The sequence below is a fragment of the Sycon ciliatum genome, chromosome 12, assembly GCF_964019385.1.
Source record: "Sycon ciliatum chromosome 12, ocSycCili1.1, whole genome shotgun sequence".
Lineage (NCBI taxonomy): Eukaryota > Metazoa > Porifera > Calcarea > Leucosolenida > Sycettidae > Sycon > Sycon ciliatum.
In genome coordinates, this window is record NC_088654.1 from 22875086 (window position 1) to 22899988 (window position 24903).

General features: G+C 46.4%; 1 protein-coding gene across 1 annotated transcript in view; it reads left to right on the forward strand.

Annotated features, from left to right (window-relative positions):
* Positions 1-12054, forward strand: part of LOC135828763 (uncharacterized) — a 31663-nt gene extending 19609 nt beyond the window's left edge. Inside the window, exons 10-21 of the mRNA XM_065341189.1 lie at positions 427-516; positions 835-906; positions 2507-2573; positions 2933-2979; positions 3345-3372; positions 4238-4307; positions 5193-5346; positions 5859-6173; positions 7355-7430; positions 7978-8030; positions 8758-8828; positions 10871-12054. Of these exons, the coding sequence (XP_065197261.1) occupies positions 427-516; positions 835-906; positions 2507-2573; positions 2933-2979; positions 3345-3372; positions 4238-4307; positions 5193-5346; positions 5859-6173; positions 7355-7430; positions 7978-8030; positions 8758-8828; positions 10871-10919 (1092 nt within the window). The 3' untranslated portion in view covers positions 10920-12054. The remainder of the gene's footprint in view (positions 1-426; positions 517-834; positions 907-2506; positions 2574-2932; positions 2980-3344; positions 3373-4237; positions 4308-5192; positions 5347-5858; positions 6174-7354; positions 7431-7977; positions 8031-8757; positions 8829-10870) is intronic.
* Positions 12055-24903: the final 12849 nt, after the last annotated feature.

The following is a 24903-nucleotide window of genomic DNA, read 5'->3' on the forward strand; positions in this document are numbered from 1 at the left end:
ACAAAAGTCCAGGACTGGCAATTAGGAATTTTCTGTGTATAAAGTGACACCCTGGAAATGTTGAATATTAAACTGAGAAATTGATAAAATGTCCATTTCCAGATTAAATCTGGCAATAAAGTGTGGACTTCTCATGTGTTGATTATCGTACCTTGGCAGAGCCAACCATTATTCTGTGTGTGTGTGTGTGTGTGTGTGTGTCCCTCTGTATGTATGCATGGATGTGTGTGTGTGTGTGTGTGTGTGTGTGTGTGTCCCTCTGTATGTATGCATGGATGTGTGTGTGTGTGTGTGTGTGTGTGTGTGTGTGTGTGTGTGTGTGTGTGTGTGTGTGTGTGTGTGTGTGTGTGTGTGTCCATCTATATGCATACATGCATATGTGTGTCTGACCGTCTGTATTTCTGCCTGTGCTGTAAATCTTATTAGGAGATCTGTGAGCGTTGTAAGCAGTGCAGTGGAATCACACCGGAGACACTTGGCGTCAGTAAAGAGTTCTGCTGCCCACTACCAGAGGCTGTGAGTAGACGTCTCTCTCTCTCTCTCTCTCTCTCTCTCTCTCTCTCTCTCTCTCTCTCTCTCTCTCTCACACACACACACACACACACACGCACACACACGCAGACACACAGACACGCGCACACACACACACACACACACCATTGGCCATTTGACGCCCATCGCCGGGGGCGATGATAGCGATGCTACAGCAGAAGCTATGCAACTTTATAGCAACACACACACACACGCACACACACACGCGCACCTACTATTCGGCTCCTTTTCTCACTTACACCGTCTGCCTGGTCTGGTCTGGCTGCCCTTGCATGCATATAGATGGTGGAACTAACTGCTCTGGATTCGTTCACAACCCCGCTGGAGAAACTCAATTGTCTAAAGAATACACTGGTAAGAATCAACGAGATAGTGTGTATCATCAGGTAGTAAGTGCTGTCTACTCATTGTCATTGGCATTATCTGCATACCTACATGTAATGAATAGACTTTCAATGTCAGTACAACTCCCAGGCGCAAGCATGCCTTGGCGGAGTGTACTTCACTGAAGTTGACTTTCACACTGCTTGTGACATTGTACATGTACATGATTGTCCAGTACTCGTGTGTATTCATTAGCTGAGGGTGTTGAACATCTACATGCACCGTATTTCCCCGAATATAACTCGCACCTTTTTACACTAAAATTCAAGGGTAAAAAGGTGCTTACAAGGTGCGACTTACAATCGAGCGTGACTTACTACTGAAGTCAATATATTAAATCAATATTGCTGAAACCTGAAAATGGGGGTGCGAGTTATAAGCGAGTGCGACTTATATTCGGGGAAATACGGTATATCATATAGAATTCCCACACATCATGTTCTATTGGGTATCTAAAAATATGTCAACCAACTATACAGTTGGCTATTGTCTGTGATAGATGTTGTATAACTTGTATATGTATGTGTAAGGTTTGTGTGCAAGGTTCCAGCATTCATGTGCGAATAGGACCTTTTAGCACTGAGCCTGTGAGTGCTAAGATACGGCAGGGATAATATCACGGATGCCGTAGTGTTTCTAGTGTCACATTGACACCTCACGTGCTGTGTTGGTGCTGGTAGTGGTACTGCTAGTGGCTGTGCTGGTGTGTGAAAGCAGTAAGGAGGTGTGAATGTTGCTCTCGGGCAGGCATGTCAAGTTTACCATTGTCATCTCACACCACTATTGCACCTATAACAGTCTGCTTCAGCCCTGTTCCTCCTTTATTTTGACTACTTCCAAGTACAAAGGAGTTCTTTCAGAAATCTTTGATATCAAACGAGCGAGAATATCAGAAAGAATCTTGCAAGCTTTTGATGGTGGTGGTTGTCTGAAAAATGTGATATCCTGCAGAAGCTGATCAGCTGGCATTTGTTTGCCGTGTTTGTCTGGCCTTACTGACAGCCATGTCTATCCTCGGCTACTTGCAGATCACTGGGAGCTTCTCCTCGAAGAAAGCGTAATTTAGCATTTGTGTTGGTCTCCTGTTTTGTCATATCTGTCTTTGCTGTTCTATTGATGACTGCTGTGCTGTACTGTTGTTCTGTACTGTTACCTTGTATGTTATGCTGTACTGTCGCCGTGTATGTTATGCTGTACTGTTGCCGTGTATGTTATGCTGTACTGTTGCCTTGTATGTTATGCTGTACTGTTGCCGTGTATGTTATGCTGTACTGTTGCCGTGTATGTTATGCTGTACTGTTGCCGTGTATGTTATGCTGTACTGTTGCCGTGTATGTTATGCTGTACTGTTGCCGTGTATGTTATGCTGTACTGTTGCCGTGTATGTTATGCTGTACTGTTGCCGTGTATGTTATGCTGTACTGTTGCCTTGTAGGTTGTACTGTGCTGTTGCCACGTATATTGTACTGTTGTATGTTATGCTGTGTTGTTGTCGTGTATTATTATGCTGTGCTCTTGTCATGTACATGATGGTATGTTATGCTGTGCTTTTATGTCTGTTGCGCTGTAGGAACTAATAACACATGGCGTGCAGAAACACATGACACAAGATGTTCTTGCGCAAGACAAAGGAAGGGGTGAGTTTATGGTGGTGGTGTTGCTGCTACTGCTGCTGCTCCTGTTCCTGCTGCTGCAGCTGCTCTTGTTGCTGCTGCTATAGTTGTTTTTATTTTTATTTTTGTTACTTGGGCTGTTGTTGTTGCTGCTGCTTCTGTTTTTGTTGTTCATATCGATATTCCGTCTTCCTTTCTGACTCCACTGCTGTTTCTGTGTGAATGTTGTGTGTGAGTACGCACGTGTGCGCACATGCGTGTATGTGTGTGTTTGTCTGTGTGTGTGTGTGTGTCTGTGTGTCTGTGTGTGTGTGTGTGTGTGTGTGTGTGTGTGTGTGTGTGTGTGTTTGTCTGTATGTGTGCATGTGTGTTTGTGTGAGCAGATGGTCCGGCAGCCAGTCTAGTGTCTGATGATTTGATTCCTATCCTTGTAAGTCTAATTAGTTTTAGCTACGACCTTTATTGCTTCCCGGTGCCAGCAATCATGTACGTGTACATGTGCAGTATGTCCAATGGCCGAGGGTACGGCTGTGCTTGTGTCCTACTCTGCCTTGCCCAGTGTTGACTAACTGTAAAACAAGTAGTTTCACTGGTTGCATTCACTCGAATCAAAGTGACTGGGGATGTACTGGGAACTGCTCTAGTATCCAGTAGTATGTGATTGGTGGATGGTGCTGCTGGTGCTGCTGGTGCTGCTGCTGCTGCTGCTGCTGCTATACATCTCGTTGAATGCTGAAGCTGTTGTTCTTGTTTTCCTTGGTCTTTTTTCTTGTTTGTTGTTGTGGTTGTATACAGGTAACAGTGATCATTCAGGCCAAATGTAGTGAGTGGAGCTAGTTGTTGTTCTTGTTTGTGTATTGCCTGTGTACATGTAGTAGCAAGAGTACATAACCCCAAGAGTGTGCAACTGCCTGCACAACCTCTATGCTGTGCTGCGACAGCAGAACTTCACATCACGTGACATGGTTCAAAAGGTTATGCTGGCAAACAGTGTAAAGTGACCACAAGAGAGTTGTACCCAAAGCTGGGCTGCGTACAACCCAGTATCTAAAATGCACAGAGTGCACGGGTTCATCACGTGATGTGAAGTTCTGCCGTCGCAGACCCCATAGCTTGGGGTTATGTACTCTTGGTAGTAGCTACATGTACAGTGCTGCTCAATGAAATCCAGTCGTGTCACTCAAGTGTGTGCCTTGCACCATTTCCCAGCCCAGTGTTTGCAGGTCTAGGGCTGTGCCACGCCTAGCGCGTACTTAGTGATGCGACTGGATTTCATTGGGCAGTACCGTAGCTCCTGTGGTCTTTGTTGGGATTTTGTGAACACGCCTATCATGCAACAGTTCACCCGGCCGGCAACCCTGCAGTGCAGGGCTTCTCTCACGATGGGTTTCTCTGTCTCTATTGCAAGTTATTCCGTACGGAAGGCCTTATCCCGCTCTGAAATACCAGTACCTATAGACTGTGTACTGTACTTGTACTATTTTGTGTATCACTACTATCAGAAGTATATGATAACTTTGTGCACTGGCTGAGTCGCTCGCAGCAGGGTTTTGCTCGCCTCTGTGCACGCATATTCACGTTATGGTGATGTTCTGCGTGTGGGTGTGCGTGTGTGTGTGCGTGCGTGTGGGTGTGGGTGTGCATGTGGATGTGTGGGTGTGTGTGTGTGGGTGTTATGCTGCATGTAGATCGGCTGGCCACTAATCTGTACTATGTTGAGAACTTCCACTGGGCATCATCATCTAAAGCAAATCTTGGGTAGGTATCACCGCTACTAGTGTATTAGATAAAGGTGCTGGCAACTGATATCCGATCCTGGAACGGTGCTGGCAACTGAAATCCGATCCTGGAGCGGTGCTGGCAACTGAAATCCGATCCTGGGGCGGTGCGGTGCGCTCACAGTGCAAACAGCCAGCACGGGATTGTAACTCCACGAAATAGAGACGGCTAGAATCGTTGCTGCACTCGAGCACAAAACCAGGGGTCGGATTTCAGTTTCCGGCACTGTAGGAAACAAGGCACATGACGTGCTAGAATTGCCATGGAAATAGATTACCCTGGCTTCCGGTCGTTCAGTGAAACAACCGGCGTCCTGGCCCTGTGCATACAGTCGACTCCTGATGTAACGAAGAGCATTGTGCAGGAGAATTAGTTCTTTATAGCCGCTGAAGTTCGTTTTAACAGAAATCCACTTACACTGTGGGTTCAAACTGGGACATGGACAAAGGTTCACTATATTATCATGAAATTCGCTGTATGCGAGTTCGTTATTTAACGTAGAATCGACTGTATATGTTTTCAATTGACCGCGCCTTCATTTTATAGCATTTTGATATTGAAGGGAGTGTGAAGACTGAAGAGACACTCTGGTACAGCCATGCCGTTCAATGCACTTGGCTCGTTTACCGTGGTGTTTTGCTGCTTTGTCCTGATGTCAAGTACTATTTACAACATGTCAAAGAGTTGTTGACATGTTCCTCTGTGTGTGTGTGTGTGTGTGTGTGTGTGTGTGCGTGCATGTGCGTGTGTGTGTGTGTGCGTGCGTGCGTGCGTGTGTCACGTGCGTACGTGTGTGGGGTGGACATATGCCCATGTGTATGTGCATGTACCTTTCCATGACCATGACCACCAATCACTCCACAGCTACAGCTTGGTGACGTTCAAAGCAGCTACCGAATTTATCTTGATGACGGATATGAAGTACATGATACCTGCCACCATCGAAGAAGACACAACCAAGGATAACCCTCTTGCGGCCGCTGTTGCGGCAGCATCCCAGGGACGAGTTGTTCAGCAGGTGAGGTGGGACTCAAGGGCTATTTTTTGGTTCTGTATGTCAACAGTCCTTCGGCCTTTTCATGCATTTATGTATTTACTTCGAGTAGACAACATCTCCCGGTATGTCAAAGCTCAAAAGACGGCCAATTAATCAGTTGAGATTATGGGTGAGAGCCAACCATGGAAGAATGGAATACAGAGAAGGAGGACAGAGAGAAAAGAGAAAGAGAAACGCAAAGCCTACTCTATGCTATTTCCTATACACTCATATCTATCTTATCCGGACCTCCAAGTCTCGGGCCCATTGGTCTACCAGGTATCCTGTGGGTGACTTTTATTGGAAATATTACAACTCTTTTGCCAATTTTTGTTGAAATAGTGACGTCATCATCAGATCTCTGGCACTTCCCCATCAAAATGTATGTGAGTCAGAGTTACAGGCGTATCCAAGTTCTGGGCAGTACCTGGTCCCAGTCTGCCCGGATAAGAGAGTGTATCTTGAATTTCATTCTCTGCTGCCGTTGTTTTCAGGTGAAACACACGAGTACTAACATGGAGAACCTGCGGCGTGCTTGGGAGAGTCTGGATGGCAACAACCGCTCATCCAGACAGACGGCGGGGGCAGCAACAGCGGCGGCAACGGCACCCAGCTCTGTAACGTCACAGCCATCAACCGCTGCATCGTCATCAGCATCGTCATCTACATCGTCAATGTACAGTTCGCGGCGTGCGTCTGAGAAAGCGCCCGTCTCTGTGTCCACATCGGTTTCGTCGCGTTCGCAAGCAGGCAATGGGAAAAGTCAGATGTGGCGCCGGAATACCTGGACAACACCCGCAAGTCAACAGGTGTGTACCTGTGTCCTTGTGCAATGATGCTTGTGGGATGTGTAGTGGGTGAGTGAGTGTGGTGTATGTGTGGGTGGGTGGGGTGTGGTGTATGTGTGGGGTGCGGTGTCCGTCTGGTTGGTGTGTTAATAAGCAACGGGGTACTTGTACTTCAAGTACATATATTTTCCTGCTCTCGCCGTCTCTCTCTCTCTCTCTCTCTCACACACACACACACACACACACACACACACACACACACACACACATGCGCACGTGTGTATTCGCAATAAACTGCAGCTCGCCATTCTGCATGCCTCTCATTTCTATGTGCAAATAGTGACAACCATGTGCTCATGGCAACCTCGCTGCACAAGTATGCCTGGTGGCGGAGGCTACTCTCTTGTATCTTTCCATCGTCATTAGGCCACCTTTCTTACTCTTGATCGCACATACTTCTAGAAATCAAATACAGCTAAATAGTTGTGTGGGTTACAGTGAGGGCTGCGTCCCACCCGCCTGTGTGGATTCACAGGAAGTGTGAGTTACGAAGTCTAAAGAGGATGTTGAACGGTCTCTGCTGGGATGATGTCCACAATTTAGCTCAGTGGTTAGAGCATCGCTGGCCTCAAGCGAAGGTCCCTGGTTCGAATCCTGGTGGTGACAGTCAAGTTTTTCTTCAGACTTTTCCTGTTTGTGTCTTTCCCTCAACCCAGTGAACCACTAAATAGTGGTGATCTTTTCTTCAACCTTGCAAGCCATTGAATATTACAATCAGAGTGGCAGTTGCTGTGCCTACTACCAAGAGTATGTACACCAGAGTGCTCAGCTCAGTGTCTGTGTGGGAAAGCGGGTTTCCTCAGGAGATCCGCAACCACACTGTTGCGCTGCACTAATGTCCTGAACCCATGATATGCGGAGTTGCACACTCTGGTCTGGTTTTAGTGGTTTATGTAATCTGGCTAACACTGGGGAGTTGCTCACTTTTATCGCCGTCTCCAACGAGTACATGTTCTCTCTTACCTAGCCTCTTTGTGTGTGTGTGTGTGCGTGTGCGTGTGTGTGTGCGTGCGTGTGTGTGTGTGCGTGCGTGTCCGTGTATGTGCATGTTTGTGTGTGCGAGTGTGTGTGTGCCGGTGTGTCTGTGTCTGTGTGTCTCCCTGTGTATGCGCGCGCATGTATTTCTGCTGCTTTGTGTACAGTCGGTGAGCGAGGAGTTGGTTGCGGCTGGCGTAATCCCACCTTCAGAGTTGCACCGCAGTCGAACACCCAACCGATGTAAGTCACTATTAGCCTTACATTACACTTTGTACTTGCTAGCGTCCATGACCGACTGTCCGCGTGCAAGTTTTGGCGAGTGGAATCCGGACAAATGTACGCTTGTAACTCCGTGAACCAATTTAGATGGCCGTGTGTGCGAGTGTGAGGCCGCCGGGACTGCAACCGCACAGAGCTGCCCTCGGCCCAGATATCACTTGCCGCAACTGTACGATGGCTTTCCTTCTTTTTTTATTTGCTGAATGCACACAAATGATGCGATGCTGCTGAGTTGTGGCATCACATTTTGCGTACTGAAGCAATCATTAGACAGTATTAGATATAGTGTGTGTGTGTGTGTGTGTGTGTGTGTGTGTGTGTGTGTGTGTGTGTGTGTGTGTGTGTGTGTGTGTGTGTGTGTGTGTGTGTGTGTGTGTGTGTGTGTGTGTGTGTGTGTGTGTGTGTGTGTGTGTGTGTGTGTGTGTGTGTGTGTGTGTGTGTGTGTGTGTGTGTGTGTGTGTGTGTGTGTGTGTGTGTGTGTGTGTGTGTTTATGTCCACGTGTCACAGCTCCTATTACTCCATCAGAAAGCACAGCAAGACCTGCGTCTGCCTTGGTATCGGTGAGTTCATGTCCCTACACTCACTTTGTAAAGGGGTCTCAGGGGCGTCGGAAGGTATTTTAAGGTGGTATGATCAGTCATCTGAAGTACAGTTTACTCGTGGGGAAGGGATGGCGGAGCCGAAAATTTTGGAAATTTTGAGTCCAGATCAGTGTATTTTATTGATTCACGGGGTACCTGGGGCAAAAAGTGGTACGGTCAATACCGTAGTGACCGTACCGTGTCCAACGCCCCTGGGTCTTGCTCAGCATAGAATCATGCTGTGAATACATATGTGATAGCTTTCCTCTCTTCTTGCAGCAATGCTGCTGTGTGAAAACAAGAAAGCTCCTGCAGTTTCCTATGGAATAAAAGGGACACTTTACTTGATGCTCAGTGGCCCTATAGATTGCTATAGACTGCTGTTTTTTATTGAAAACAATTGGGAATGGAATAAAACTGATCATCCTGAACGTGGGGTGTCCTCTACAGAGGCCTTTATGAGGAGGGATTGTGTATTCAGGTAGTGTTCGCCTTGTCGTACCCTGTCGTGTGTTTGCCATGCCACACTGAGTGTATATAGACTTGTTGTAGAGTGTTCTCGGGCTGAATTGCCAGTTGATGGACTCCTGACTTTTGATGTCCACTGTGTGCGTGTGTGTATGTGTGTGTGTGTGTACATGCGCGGTGCGTATGTGTGCGTATGTGCGTGCTGACATCGTGTTTTAAATGTCTACATTCTTACCAGTCAACACAGTGGTCGACGGCGGCAGCAGCAGTGGACTCTCAGCCCTTCAGCAGTCGCAACAAACCTCGCCGGTATGTACATTGCATTTAGGAGCATTGTTACCATGTTACCACTGTTTTACAATATCCCATGCCTACCAAGCGTCAAGCTCGGCTCGTTTGTGCAGCTCGTTTTGCACTAACGAGCACCGAATACGTTACAGCATGCACATTACAGTACAGTACAGTCAGTGCATCTAGTGAATCTCCGTTCGAGCGACAGTCATGCTTAGTCGTTTCGGAAGTGTTTTTTTCCCAAAAGGCGACGAGGAACAGGGCTACTTGCAACCTTTGAAAAAAAACTGTCTTTTCTTACAATGGCGGCTCAACGAAGGTGCAGAAAAGACATCTCGACACTAAATACCTGTCCCCAGTTGAAAGCAGCAGCAACCCCAGCGCTGGCGGTGAAATTCAAAGCAGCTGAATAAAAAAATCATTTTGCCACATCAGTGAAACTCGTTAACTCGCTCGATAGCTCGCTCGCCAGTGGAAACGCTCGTTTGTTATAGATACGCTCGTTTCAACACTACCCGAAATTCTTGTCACTTATCCTGAAAATCATGTGTCCACTGTACAAAAAGCCAGTCTTATTCTTGGAGCACTTGTGCAGTTGTCTGTGTGGAGTGTTGATCTTGTACTGCTGCAGTAGCAGCAGCTCCTACAGTTGTGGCCAAAGAATTCCGACCCACGAGTCGGCGCCAAGGCTCATGCAGCCCCTGCGACCCTTGAATGGGGTTTTGCCACTTGTTGGACCTTTATATGCCGTAATTGAAATATAAACGCGGCGCTACTTTTAACTCGCGGATCGCATTTCTTTGGCCACAATTGTACATGTATAGTACTGCTCAATGAAATCGCCAGTTCCTGTCTGGGGCTGCCCAGTGCCCTGTGCCCAGTGCCCTGTGCCCGGCCTGGCACTGACTTGCTGACTCGCATTGCATTGAGCAGCACTGTTCATGTACATTAGGGAGGTTTCGCTCTGCGCAATTACGTGTGAAAATAACGTAGGAACTGCACGTAATGCATGGCCCACCGCATGCACCACGAACCGAAACTGCGTTTTCCATTTTATTTTGCATGTGGTGTATGGTATGTGTACCTTGTGTTCACGCGGCTTGAAGGTTGCGGGATAGGATAAATCCGGAAAATGCGAAAAATATCTCAAAAGGTCCTACCAAGAGTACATGAAAACCAGTGCAGCTCGGATGGGTGGCTGTCACGGCGGAATTCCGTGATTACATCATTTTAGTGATGTAGTGCGTACAAGCAGGATTCAAGCAGGTCTCTTTCTGCACAACTGCAGCTCAGTTGTACGCACTACGCCATTTCCCGCCTCAGATCTGCGCCAAATATAATCACGGAATTCCGCCGTGACAGACACCCATAGCAGAAAAGGTCCCAAGCTGCACACTCTGGTTTTCATGTACTCTTGGTCCTACGGAGGACCCAACATAGGAAAGGGCTTTCCTACGGAAATCCGTAGAGAGATTTATGTATGAAAGTTGCCCTCGCTCGAGTCTCAGGAAGAAGCAAGGAGCAGAAAATCAAGAATGCGTACAATCGCAACCTGCGCAGTCCGCGTGTGGTCTACACACCGCCTGCGCGGACCCAGCGCACACAGAGTACATGTTCCGAAAGAGGCATGGACAACAACACTACATTAAACGATGGGTCAGTGTTGAACTGCCGACACAAACCATCCGCATTGCCATGCTGTACTCCGGGCTGGTGTTCCACGGTGAAGTGGAACTCCCCAACGTACTGAGCCATCGGGCAATCTTGCCTTCCGAATTTTTGAAATTCATTAGCCATCTCAGGCTGCCGTGATCCGTGCGAAGCAAAAACGGGCACAACAAAATGTATGGCCTGAAACTACCGCAATCGATTCCTACTTAGTGATTGCGTAGTTTCGTTCAGGGGCCGAGCAGGACCGCCTGATGTACACTACTGGTCGCTCTAGACCATCGCCGGAGATCTGTGAGAGCACCACAGCTAAGTGTGTGGGTGTGCACGTGCGTACCTGCATGTGTGTGTGTGCATGTGCGTTGTGTTGCTATCTTGTACGCGTCATTCAGGTCAACTGTGGGCCGCTGGGTGGACGGAACAACGGAGAAACTCTCCTAGCTGACTACTGCACACGACCCCATCATCATCAGCAGCAGCAGCGCTTACTTACTCCTGTGCTCTTCTGTATGTGCTGGCATTGAATCACTCCAAGTAACTAGCTACTAGGACTGTTGCTGACAGTGCTGCTGCTGTTGCTGCTGCTGCTGCTGCTGCTGTTACTGCAGAGAACCGCGCATCTGTATTATGTGCTTCACGTTGGCTGGGTGTGATGTATGTACCTACTGCATGCAACACTGCTGCTGCTGCTGCTGCTGCTGCTGCTGCTGCTGCTGCTGCTGCTGCTGCTGCTACTACAATGTACTACTGGTCGTCACCAGGTCCATGGTGTAAACTTGTGGTGTGTTTCACCCGTAGGCTTTCAAGAGTTCCATAGTAACTGGTTGAAAATGCTCCACTGCAAACAGCCCATCCAATCATCGTCATATTATTTAGCGGCTGACCACAAAATACTGAAATTATCACAAAATTCTGCGGGGTGCTTAACTACTAAGAGGCAACTGCCGATGCACTAGTGACCCTGGAAAATACGGAGATTTGATAAAGATTTGTTATGCCTGAAACTATTATGCTCACATCATAAAACAAGCTAGGATAACTAGTTCTACTTCTTTAGAGTTTTTCGGCTTTTTTTCAATAACCCGGTGCCATTTAAAGTGGGAGCCCAGTTTTACCAATGCAAGCACCGGCTTACTTGCTCTGTCCAGCAGTGTGTATTGTGCTCTGTTGCCATGCTGCATGTTGCATCCATTTCTACAATATGAAAAAAGGGAAATAACTTCTTTTTGCATTGGATGGCTGCATGAGTGGACCTGATATATTTCGCACTTGATTTTCGCTGAGCCTCACCGTGCAATAACCACGTTGAGCTGTTACATTGCAGATATCAAACAGATTGCGATTGCCAACATTCTTATTATTGCTGATAACAGTTGCTCTTGCCTGCCTATTTTCTATAATTACCATAAGCTCGGTTTTCTATGATTTTAGTCAATCGTTTCGCTATTCTTTTCCGAGTGATTTGGCTTCTAGTTGTAATGTGTATCGGAATATTGCTAGTCCTCTGATGAGCCTAAGCTGGGCGAAGAAGCTGCTTGAAAGTATGAGGAATCAAGATTTAATAGTGCTACCAGAACTGTTACTTGTTGCTGTGATGGTGGTGAATTGAGCCGGGTGCTATGGGAGGCGACTCACTGTTTGTGCTGAAGCCTTTTTTTGGTACATACATGTACAAGTTTCTAGCGGTTTGGCTTTTTTTTTTTTTTTACTACAAAGCACTGGCCAGCAACATAAAAGGGGAGGTAGACAAAATTGGACAAGCGGACATTGACAACACAGAGGAGCCTGGCATGCGTGCCGATGAGGTAGGTCAACCTCCCCCTAGTTGTCTCGGGTTCAACAGTTGGTCTACGCATCGGGAAGGGGAAATGGACAGAGAAAGGGAGAATGAGCATGAGGAGCTTCCCAGGAGAGGAAGAGAGAGAGAAACAGAAAAATGATAATAATAGAGACAACCGGTTATTCTCAGTGCTGGTGGACGTCAGTGCCTACCTAAAGCTTGTAGCTGTAAGGATGAGGCCTACGAGGAGATGGTCGAAACAGCTTGCTGCCTACAGCATTGGGTGTAAACACCCACCTATTTTCTACAGTACAGTATACTTTGAACCCGGGTTGAAAAATCTCGTGCAAACGCAGCCTATTTTCCGTCCCCTGTCGAATTTCTACTTGTGAAGCGACTTCGTAATGTAGTCACTTATAAAAGCCAAGCTTATTCCTGTAGAAGCCGATGTCAGTGCTAATACTATAGTAATAGGCCATCCGCACGACGTGCAAATTCACTTTTATCGTACCGTTTCCAAGGATATTTACTCGGATACGATAAACTTGGACACACGCGTGCAACTGATTTTTTATCTTGGCCGAGGCCCTTTTGCTTGCGATTATCTTTGCAAGCCAGGGAAAGTGTCGGTTGTTGAAAGCAAAGTTTGCCCAGCATCATGTGAACTGGATCACGGTTTGCCAGTGTTATCTTGGTCACACACGTTCAAGTGTTTACACGTCGTGTGAATGGCCTATAAGTCAGGCTTCTATTCGAACCACGTATCTCTATGTATGTCAGTACTAAAACCAGGCTTATGTGTTGACAGTGTATATTGATAATCATATCAGGTTTGTATTCCAAACAGGCTTCTAAGCTACTATACTGTAAAGTGAGAAACTTTCGCTAGACATTAAATTTCGCTATTTTCGAGACCATCACACATTCGCGGAAATAAATCGCTGCAAACCTCTCCGTACCTTGATTGTAGACAGTACAAGATCTGACTGAAGAGATAGAATCGCTAAAGTTTTTCATCGTGAACCAGCCCAATTTATTAAAACGCTAAATTTGCGCGCCGCGAAAGTTTGTTGCTTTACAGTATACGAGACCGGCTTTTATACAAGACAGTGCAGTACGTCAAGATACAGTATTGAACTGACGCATGCACTGCTTGTACACAATACTTGCCAATGCAGCTGGTACAGCTGTGCCTTGTGCACAATACACCTCGTGCACATTGTATAGATGTACGGAATCCCGTAGTACCTAGTAAAATCCCGTGGACCCAATTTGGCGTTGCTATTGCTATTATAGCAATAAAAACTGCTTTATGGCAGTTTTCTAAAAAAAGTTATTGTGTTCTAGTCCATGGACCCCGTCTAAAAAGTAAGAAATTAACGAAATGTGATAGCTGAAAATTAAAATTTCACACAAAACCTCACGATAATCACAACACTTGAAATGCTGCTTTCAACACTAAACTTGTACTGCACCAACAATTGGCAACATGCATGCAAAGGAAAGAGGATCACGAGGGGAAAAGGTCTTCTACGAGCGTCGTACATGTAGCTTTTCATTCTATGTGTGATTATTGTGAGGTTTTGTGTGAAATTTTAATTTTCAGCTATCACATTTCGTTAATTTCTTACTTTTTAGACGGGGTCCATGGACTAGAACACAATAACTTTTTTTAGAAAACTGCCATAAAGCAGTTTTTATTGCTATAATTTCTTTTGTTTTTTCTGTCACCAATCAATGGAATGCCCTATATCAAGATGTAAAATTTACATATTGATATAGGCAATTAGCAATTCGCGCAAGAGTGGGTTATGTACTCTTGATATAGGGCATTCAATGATGGCCTTCACATCATATCAATACCGTGTTATACGTATTGATGTGCAAGCCTTTTCTTGCAGAAAATAGCACTAGCATAATGCAATTGCACGTTCTTCAGCGGGGAAACATGACATGTGAGTAGTGGTCTGGTGGTGGTGATACTTTTTTATACGGAGGTCATTCTGTGCATGTTGCAGAATTTCATGACTCTGTCATAAAATTGTCTTGCCTTTCAGATATTTCAGATCTCCCCACCCTCGATCAGATTTATTTGAGAAATGTAACCAGGTGCGTGTCGCAGATGTTTTTGTTGATTCTGTGTTTATCATGGTTTATAATCATGGGTTTTCGTGATAAGGTCATCCTGCATCATATTGCACTGAAATCGTAATCATGTTGATATGTCAATACAACTTTTGGAAGTAGTTCAATGACTTCAAACTGTTAGTCCGCGATTTTCTAAAACAACACAGCAAAAGAGGAACAATAAACATGTATTAAAATGTAAACAAATACATTGCTGAGTCCGACACCTCCTTCCAACAACTACACTGATCCTGAGGATAAAAGGGGCAAGGCTATGGTTGGAGGTACTGAGAGATAAACAAGGCACTCCATAATAATAAAATCTTACACATCTTTTGGTGAGTATGAATGATATCCAGTCGAACCTCTTTAGGACGTACCCCAAGGGACCGATGGTATTTATTATGTGAGTTTGTCTTAATTAACCTATTTATAACCAGTGAATACAAATATTTCTCCAATAGACATACGAATAGATTTCTTCTACAGCAAAAGATGATTCTAAGTCACACCAACTCATTGACTCGTCTCATATGAAACAAATGAGTCACTAGAGAGGTTCTGCAAAACGAAAATGCGTACAAACTTTCGTTCTACGTCATGAAGTGCGAAACTTCGCACGAACTTTCGCAACTTTGGACGCGAAACTTCCAGGGAACGCGAAATGAACTGTCGTAGGAAAATTCGTGAGATCGGGTCATGGTGTACGTGCACTTGGCCCGCGCAAACTACGAAAATGTGCAGAACGCAAAATTCGAACACACTTTCGCAAGGACTGTCGCGAAACTTCGTTTTGCAGAACCTCTCTACTGAACCTTTCTTTAGAAACATGACGGCAACTGAAACAGCAACAGAGAAAGTACGATACATGTACAGCACATTCTTGCAGGTACTACAGGTACTACAAACAGATTGCAGATCGTAATTCTTGCTTTGGCGGCACGAACTTTATTTGGGGCAGAGCAATCCCGGCGGTACTCACAAATAATAAATCAAACAGCCCAGACTCGAGTAAACAAATCCAATCTGACATACAAGTACAAGATCTTAACGAGACTGCACCCATTGGCTTGTTTCATATGAAGCAAACAAGTTACTGATCCTCTCCACAATGGAGATTTTCCCTGATATGCGAATATATTTTGCAAACTCGGTCAATGGGTCCTTGAACCTTTCCCTCCAGATTGGGAACTGCCAACGATAGTATGCCACTGACCAGTGCCTTACTTGTAACGTACCAATGTACAATGAATATGAGTATTTCGACAACACATCTAACATAAGCCTTACCGTCAAGAAGGTGAACTCGCGTTCTTCGCACACTGTAGACAAGGGCAAAGAGATAAAAATGGATCTAAATCCGAATAAAATCAGCACACGTTTCCGTAAATGAAAGGGTGAGCATAAGCAAATGAATCGAAGGAAACAAAGAGATCCTGTCCGCTTTTCCATTATTAATTTTATTGCATTCCGCCCAAAATCAGCACACTTTTCGTAAATGAAAGAGTCAACACAAGCAAATGAATCAAAGGGAACTGGTCAACTCACCTGTCATTGAGTAATATTCCACGAAAGGAGGTCTCAGCAGCGCCGAAACGAAATAAGCCAGGCCAGGAGACGAAATATCCGAAACAGCTCTTACAAGAAGCAGTTCCAAAGAAGGAAGTTCCTTGCGCATGCACATCCGAACGTTCGAACACGGACTGCACTGCATGCAACACAATGTCTGCCGTGCAAGTGCACCGCACGCGGCTACCACCCGTTGGTAGATCTAATACCGAGCACCTTACGTAGAGACTTACGTAGCCTAAGTGAAATACCGAGCACCTTACGTAGAAACTTACGTAGCATAGCGGTGTCGTTTTTCTTGCCATGTGAACACAATAATAGAAAAGCTGACAGGATCGCTTTTCTAAATGTGCTTGCTACCATGAAATCCCGCCAGATCGCCCCTACCTCTGCCACCCTTCGAGTAGGTCCAGGTGGGGAGGGGCGGATGGGCGAGTACTACTTCCACATTCTGTACTACATGAAAAGTACTCACCCTACGAAAACTGTTCGTGCATCTCGCACACCGACCAAAGGTCAAGAGCAGGGAGTCGTACAGACCCATCAAAACTCAGAGTTTGTGCGATCCCTGGTCAAGAGGGTGGGCACTGTTGCGTACATTTTCAACCGGGCCGAGCAAGCGTCTACAGTACTGTACGGCATCACAGAGTCATACTGGGATATGATCAATCACTTCTCTGACAAGAAGCCAGGGAGGGGCGCTCTGGCAGGATTTTACGGTATTCTACTAAGAAATGGGCCCTGAAGGCACTTCACACAAAACCCTTTTTCCGACAAAGATCTAGCTTGCCATTAGTTCTATCCACATACAGTGATGAAGCTGGACTGGAAGCGATTATCTGCCATGGATAATTGGTCTAAATTGGTCAAATACACATGACGATTGTATCAACACCCAACCAGGTATGTACATATCTCCTAAGCCTAAGGTCCTCCTAGTACAGAATTTCGTACATCTGTGCACCGTGCATAAGGACACCGGCATGTCTGATCAGGTACATAATAGTGGTGCTAGATAAACCTTGTTTTTGATCCGCATGTTGTTGGTTTAACTCCCCTAGAATATAGAGGGTCAGAACCGGGTTTAAGACCCATACGGTTCTGACGGTCTCAACAGACCGGGGCTCTACCAACCGTGGATGGTTGTAGAAGGTCTCTGTTTCCGAACACGGTGTCCTCCGCCTTGTTACATGCTGTCAAACCAACAACATACCGGTAGTAGTGGTATGTAGTAGATCTACTGCACTTGAAAGCCTTGATCTAGTTCTTGCCCTCTGCCGAGAAATCAGTGGGGAGGGGACATGGCGTGTGTGTGTGTGGGGGGGGGGGTCCGGGGGATCAACAGTGTGTGTGTGGGGGGGGGGGGCGGCGGCGGGGTCCGGGGATCAACGGTGTGTGTGGGGGGGGGGGGGGGTCCGGGGGATCAACAGTGTGTGTGTGTGGGGGGGTCCGGGGGATCAACAGTGTGTGTGTGGGGGGGGGGGGTCCGGGGGATCAACAGTGTGTGTGTGGGGGGAGGGGGGGGGGGGTCCGGGGATCAACAGTGTGTGTGGGGGGGGGGGTCCGGGGGATCAACAGTGTGTGTGTGTGGGGGGGGGGGGGGGTCCGGGGGATCAACAGTGTGTGTGTGTGTGGGGGGGGGGGGTCCGGGGGATCAACAGTGTGTGTGTGGGGGGGGGGGGGGGGTCCGGGGGATCAACAGTGTGTGTGGGGGGGGGGGAGGGGGGGGGGTCCGGGGGATCAACAGTGTGTGTGTGTGGGGGGGGGGGTCCGGGGGATCAACAGCACTCACAGGACTGCCATGCATCCCTCCAGGCACTACATAAGCATTACCGTATTTCCCCGTAAGTTAGTACGTACTAACTTTCGAACTTAGCAGCCACATGAGTACTAACTTTCGGGGGTGGTACTATCTTTCGGGGAGTACTTTTTTATTGGGGGTAAATGACACGCAGTGGGAAGCCTGCGCAACTCTAGTGTCTGTGCATAGGATGTATGTACTGTACGGTGTCTGTACATGTAGGACGGGTACGAGTTTACTATCTTTCGGGAGGGGGGGGGGGGTAAGGTCCAGCGGATAATGCCGGCATTATATTCGGCATTATACGACTATCCGAGCATCAGAGCATTATGGAGCATTAGAAAGGAACAAAACGAGCATTATGTGAGGTTTGAGCGGCATAACGAGTTTCATAGTGGATAATATCGGGAAATCCCAGGGTTTTGGCAACAATCGGCTACAATCATGATCATGAGATGTTGTCTGATGATTGTTTTTTGCCATGAAACTCTGAGTAACAACGAAACAGCCCTATTTTACTCCTTTTGTGTACCTCTTGCGTACTACGCTCCGCCCATTCCGGGCATTTGAGCACTATGCATTGTACCGGCGCATGACTTTGTGATTGTGTAGGCACGTAACACCTTTAGCACTAACGCTACATAACTATTGCTACATAAAAACGTTATGATTGTAGCGATGTGGTCAGGTAAATGTATACAAGCCTTTTGTGAAGCATGCCCAACCGAGGCCGCCGAGGCAGTTCAAGTGACACAAATCCGGAGAAATTATTTACGAGGTTTCTTTTACTTTAAGAATAATGGAGAGCTATGGAGGAGACATACGCGAAGTGAATATCAAACAGACGAAGAAGAGTTTTCTAGTTGTGCCAGAGACTCTGGCGATAGCATTTCTAGCGATACTGAAGTAGACACTGATGCATTGCTAAATATGGACCAGGATGAAGGAGCAGCTATAAACAGAAAGAGCTCGTTCCAAAAGAACTGCCTTTGCCGAGTCCAGCTCAGGAGGCTCGAAAAGAACTAGAATTTCTCATGGGCTCAGTACCTTTGAAGTCGATTGCTCAACAGCGCCTGTCACTTTCCTGACAAAGCACGTACAGTTAGTTGTGGATGGTTGTAATGCCAGGCCTACAGTCAAATGCTATCAGGAAGGAAGAGTATTGGGGCAAGCCATACGTCTACACACCATCTCAAGGAGAAGATGAGAGCACAAGCAAAGGATGTAGAGTGGCAAAATAACTTCTGACCCGTGACGTGTTTTCAGGATTTCCGCAAATGGGAGGGCTCCCCATCTGAGATCGGATCTCAGGAGCTGGCCTCACGTCTGGTGTTTCAGATGAAGCCATTATTCACAGAGTGGATGCAGTGACAGCTTGTCTGCAGGCAGGAATACTATTAATTTGCCAAGATTAACTTCATCCCAACAATGAATGACTACCTGCAATAATGGTTTCATCTCTCACTACATGGATAATTAGGGGAGGGATTTTATACACCGACTATTCTGCCACAACCCTGCATCAAAGTTGGAATGGAGAGCAATCAATGGAGAAGCGTTCATGTCTTATAGTGCTAAGAAGTAGTGGAGCTCGTGAGAGATAAGGTGGCAACTTCAGATGCAGATCGACGATATGCATAATTTCCTGGAAGTTTGACAATGTGCAGACTTTCTTCCATTTTTGTCCCAAACCTAGAGCATTATATCCCTTGCTGAAGCATTATAATCAGCATTATAAGGCAGTTTTGGAGCATTATGGTTAGCATTATACGAACATTTTCGGAGCATTATCCGCTGGACTCTAGGGGGGGGGGGGGGGGGGAGACTGTCTTTCGGGGTGATAACCTCGGCAGTGGAAAGTGTATTTTTTATAGGGGGGTGCTAAGTCATTGGGGAGAACTAACTTACGGGGAAATACGGTAGTGACTGGGTGGATGTATGGTAGTGTTGTGGCGGCTGGGACCAGTCGTCTACAGTACAGTACCAAGAATACAGTCATTAGCATGAAAACTAACCTGTCGCTTGTCAGTGACCATACTGCATGACGAACCGGTAGCCGGTAAATCTACGCATGTCCAATCTCCTCCGAACCTGTGTTCAGTGCACACTCGCCCATAATCGTAGTCTCTTCCAAAGGCATTCACTAGCGGTCACCTCAACCATTTTGTTCTCTGCGCTTCCGCCCTATGCATGCGCCTTGCTGCCCGCGGCCTGATGAACTAACTAACGTTACTTACTTGAGTCGAGGTATGTCTGTCCCCTTGTGTTCCTCCAGGACGCGTAGACGACGAGAGTATAGCAACGAAAGTCGAGTGGCCAACGCAACCGCCGCTGGGCAAGTACAAGTACATTGTACTCACAATAGCAAAAGGTCTAAACCACTTGCCCTATCGCTGGCACGACGAATTCTTGCAATAGAGTGTCGCCATTCGCAGAAAACAACTTGATAATTGACCAAGAACTGAACATCGAAGACGTCCAGCCGCCGCTGAGGCTCTCTATTCGTGGGGTCGAAGGCCACTACATGCGACATAAGCAAGTGCATGGTTTATTATCGTAGCGCTAATGGTTGTTCGTGGGGAGCACAACCATGACATGCACATGTACAAGCTCGGCCGATACCTGACCCAGCACACACCACAGAACACAAGTTCATGATTCACAACTCAGGAAATCAGAAGTGCCGGAACATGAAAACTACAAACAATCTTGTTGAGAGTAACGAGGAGAAGAGAGCGGGAAAACTAAGGCACTGTAATAAAAGAAGTGTCGAGGCTGAATCAGGAAAGGTGAGGATGAAGAAGAGCGCACGCGTGGAGGGAGAAGTGTGAAGCTCCACAGATCTACTAGTAGTCGACCGTGTCTTGTCAGGAGTTCAGGTCGGCATACAGTATGTGCCAAAGAAGACATTTTCAAGTTTATGAACCACAGTCTGCTGACGATAGCGCTGGAAAGTGTGAACGGGTTCACTTCCTGCTTAGCTGTGAAGGGGTCGATCGGTCGTAGACCAACGACTATCACTTTCTTCGTGATGGTGTAAACCAGGGAGTCGTAAAAGCCGGGCTTTTACGACTCCCTGGTGTAAACCATGTAAACTGCAAGCCAGGGAGGGCCCTGCTACTTGCTACCATACCCCCTGATCAAACCCGCGGATCGACTCCGCCCTAACTTAGGCTAAGAGCCAGCTAGGAGCTGTGTGAACAGGAGGAGTAGCTCTACCGATAAACTCCATTATGCGACAGGAGCAAGGAGAAGCATTGCTCACTGTTGATGTGATCGACTGGTTCAAGGGCATAGAATAGAAGGAACGACACTCCTTTTCTAGTGTTTGATATAGGAAACTTTTACCCATCGATCACGGAAGAGCTCCTTCTCGATGCGTAAGGATGAATGGGCATAGATTGAAAGGAGAGCGTCGTCACAGTGAATGTAGCAACTAACTAATTACATTGTAGCAGTTACTTCAGCCACGAGCCGATCTTGTTTACTACCCTTGATTGTAACCTTACAATACCGTAAATATGTCATGTGTTGGGAGCTTCAGTTGATGTCGCTTACACCATAATTACTTCAAAGTATAATTTACTTTGGTTATTTACTTTGGTTATGAGTGCACAATTGATATTTTTCATTGCTATTTTACGACTGTTGTCTCGTCGGTTATTTAAAGTATAATTTATTCAGTTTACTATTATTATTTCGCAATCGGTACCTTCGCATGCAACAACGCAAATCCACACAATTCAGTAGACACTTCCTTCTATCAAACGTTTACTTTCCCTCCTCTTCTGTTCAGGAATAGGGCAATCCCCACGCTATGGACAGTCATACTGCCAGTCTGGCTGTAGCTCTGTATTTTTAAAAGACTGGTTGTGGCCTCTTCTGTCATGGAGATCGCCAGAAAGCGAAACCACGGCCAGTGCCCAGGTTCCTAGGCTATGGAGTATGGTACATGTATTATCAAGAGTACATAACCCCCCGGGGGGTTATGTACTCTTGGTTGTACCAATATATAAGCAGAGAGGTTCCACAGCTGAACCCCAGAACTACCGCCCTATTTCTCTCTTGAACTCGGTCGCCAAAGTGCTTGATTCGATTGTCGCGCACCGTTTTAGCAGGTTCCTTAGGAATGAAGATGTAATAGTTTCGGATCAGTTCGGGTTTGTACATGGTCGGAGCACAGTTGACCAACTGATACATTTAACGGCTAGCGCCGCCAAGAGCATGGACAGCAGCCAGGAGTATTATGTGGTCTGCTTGGATTTTGCCAAGGCATTTGATCGCGTCCCGCATTCTACCCTTCTGGCCCTTCTACAACCACTATGCAACCCAACGGCTACTACTTGGTTTGCAAGTTACCTTGAAGCTCGCAAGTTACAGGTCAAAGTTGGCGAAGACCTTTCCCCCCTCGCCCCTAGCTCGGCGGGAGTTCCTCAAGGTTCCCACCTTGGCCCCATCCTATTTCTCCTGTACATTAATACCCTCCCGAGATCAATCCCTGATGGCAACAGGACGGAAACATACCTCTATGCTGATGATACTGCGCTGGGGTTATCCCGACCGCCAGCAGCAGAACCTCAACAGCTCCAGCCAGCAGTGAACATGGTTATGGACTGGGCTGCTACATTTGGTGGCAGGTTTAATGCCGCTAAATCCGTGCGTGTTGTATTCGGCAAACTTGACCCCGCCCAGACCCCTGCCCCAGCACTGCGTGTGGATGCTGCAGACCTATGTCCCTCGACTACCCACCGCCATCTAGGAATCACCCTGGATCCCCGTGTCCAGACCCACATCAATAGTGTCACCTCCAACTTTCGTCGTCGCGTTGTTCTGCTATCCTACATGTCACCCAATCTGACCCCTGCTCTCATTGCCCGCCTCTACAAAGGATACGTCCGTCCCTCCATTGAGTATGCTTCACCTCTGTGGAATAACAAACTGACCGCAGGAAATATTGACACTTTGGAACGATTGCAAGCACGCGTGGCCAGGCAGTATTTACACCGTCGGAAAGTGCCCATTCCTCATGGCATGGAGAACGTGTTTGAAGCTGCTGAATGGGAAAGTCTTGCGTGGCGGCGGCATATTAGGCCTTGACGGATAATGCCGGCAGACAAATTGGCAGAATTCGGTACTTTTTCTGGTAAGTTTCATGCATGTTTGGTATGTGGATAAAGAAATGGAGCAGACCTCGAGGAATTGCCCGCCATAAGGTTTGTATGGTTCTGCCAATTTCACTGCTTTTCGAGCAGAATCTGCCACCTTTTCGAGCATTATCCGCCAATGCCTACGGCATATACATTGCCTTTATTTTTACAAGATAACCACAAACCATCATGGTGCAAACTCCGGCAAAAACACACAGAGATGCACATAGCGATGGCAGCCGAAGCAGCAGTGGAGGCAAGATAACCACAAACCATCATGGTGCAAACTCCGGCAAAAACGCACAGAGATGCACATAGCGATGGCAGCCGAAGCAGTGGAGGCGGGGCAAGAGCAGCTAAATCTCAAATTGTTTTACCATTTCACCCGCCAATACCCGGAAACCCTCAATAATCTCAACATATTAATGCGATTAATAGTATAAGTGAAGCGGACATTACAAAAATGATGAATGAGAATACATGTATCTAAGATGGTTGTTCCTAATCGATTTTCTTGAGACTATCATCAGGGAAAAATCGTCTCACAATAGAGGCTGTACGGAAAAACAAACTACTTATAGGTTATAGGATAGTGGGGAGTATACAAGGTGAGGTGTGAAGAAAAAAAAAAAAAAAACTTAAGTGGGAGAGAAGACGAAAGAAATTAGCAGAAAAGATGTGAGAGTGTTCAGACGGTGTGAGCTACTACAAAAGGTGAGTGAAATGAAGGCGTGGAAGCAGGTGAATGTGATAGAGTGAGGAAGTGCTTCCACGCCTTCATTTCACTCACCTTTTGTAGTAGCTCACACCGTCTGAACACTCTCACATCTTTTCTGCTAATTTCTTTCGTCTTCTCTCCCACTTAAGTTTTTTTTTTTTTCTTCACACCTCACCTTGTATACTCCCCACTATCCTATAACCTATAAGTAGTTTGTTTTTCCGTACAGCCTCTATTGTGAGACGATTTTTCCCTGATGATAGTCTCAAGAAAATCGATTAGGAACAACCATCTTAGATACATGTATTCTCATTCATCATTTTTGTAATGTCCGCTTCACTTATACTATTAATCGCATTAATAAAGTTATTGTCTCCTCGTCGCCTTTTCAATCTCAACATAGTTCTATCCAAGAGTGCACGACGTCCCCACTTTTACCTCCTGCCCACTCACACTGGTCCCTGTTTCCGATCCACTCTACTACATTCCATGATCACCACGTGGAACTCCCTGCCTACCGAGATTAGGATATCTGAAACCCGTGGTGTATTTAGCCGGCACGTTAAGTCCCATTTCCACAGGTATAGATTCCATCCTCAAGGTTTTCTCACTTCCTGATTACCCCCCTTCTTTACCAGTACCCTTTTCGCTTGCTTCTACTCAGACTTCTTATTTAACCTCTTCACATTAATCTTTTTTTATCTTAATATTTTCTTCCTTTTAAGAATTGCACCCTATTGTACACGCATTGTACACGTTTATTTATTCTCGGAGACCCCCTTGATTTAGGCTTCGGCCTTTGGGGAATCTCTCAAATAATAATATTAATAATAATAATAAGTTTGATCACGGCCAAAAGTTTCATTTGGAGATCGGCCAAAGTTTCTCACCGGCCAAAATTTGTTGATTTATAGTACTTGAAGCAAGAGCACAATAATATTGACATGGGAATCATGTACATGATTGTGTATGTACGAGAGTACAAGAGTACAACGGTTTCGTGTGTAGTAGGTTTGGTTTGAGGAACTCATGACAATATCGACTGAATGTCTGAATGTCATGGGCATTGCCAGCATCATCTTCTCCTGTGCAGGTAATGACGCAGACTGAGATGAAGGTTGGTGTGAATTATCTGAGAAGGATTTTGTGAGTTTCTCATACTTTTCAGTCCCGGTCCCAATCCCATCGACTCAGGATGAGAATGAATGATTGTCATTGACTGTCACAGTTCTTATTCAGAGTTCACGCAGTCAAGTGTTGTGCTTCACTGTCCGAAGAGTGCT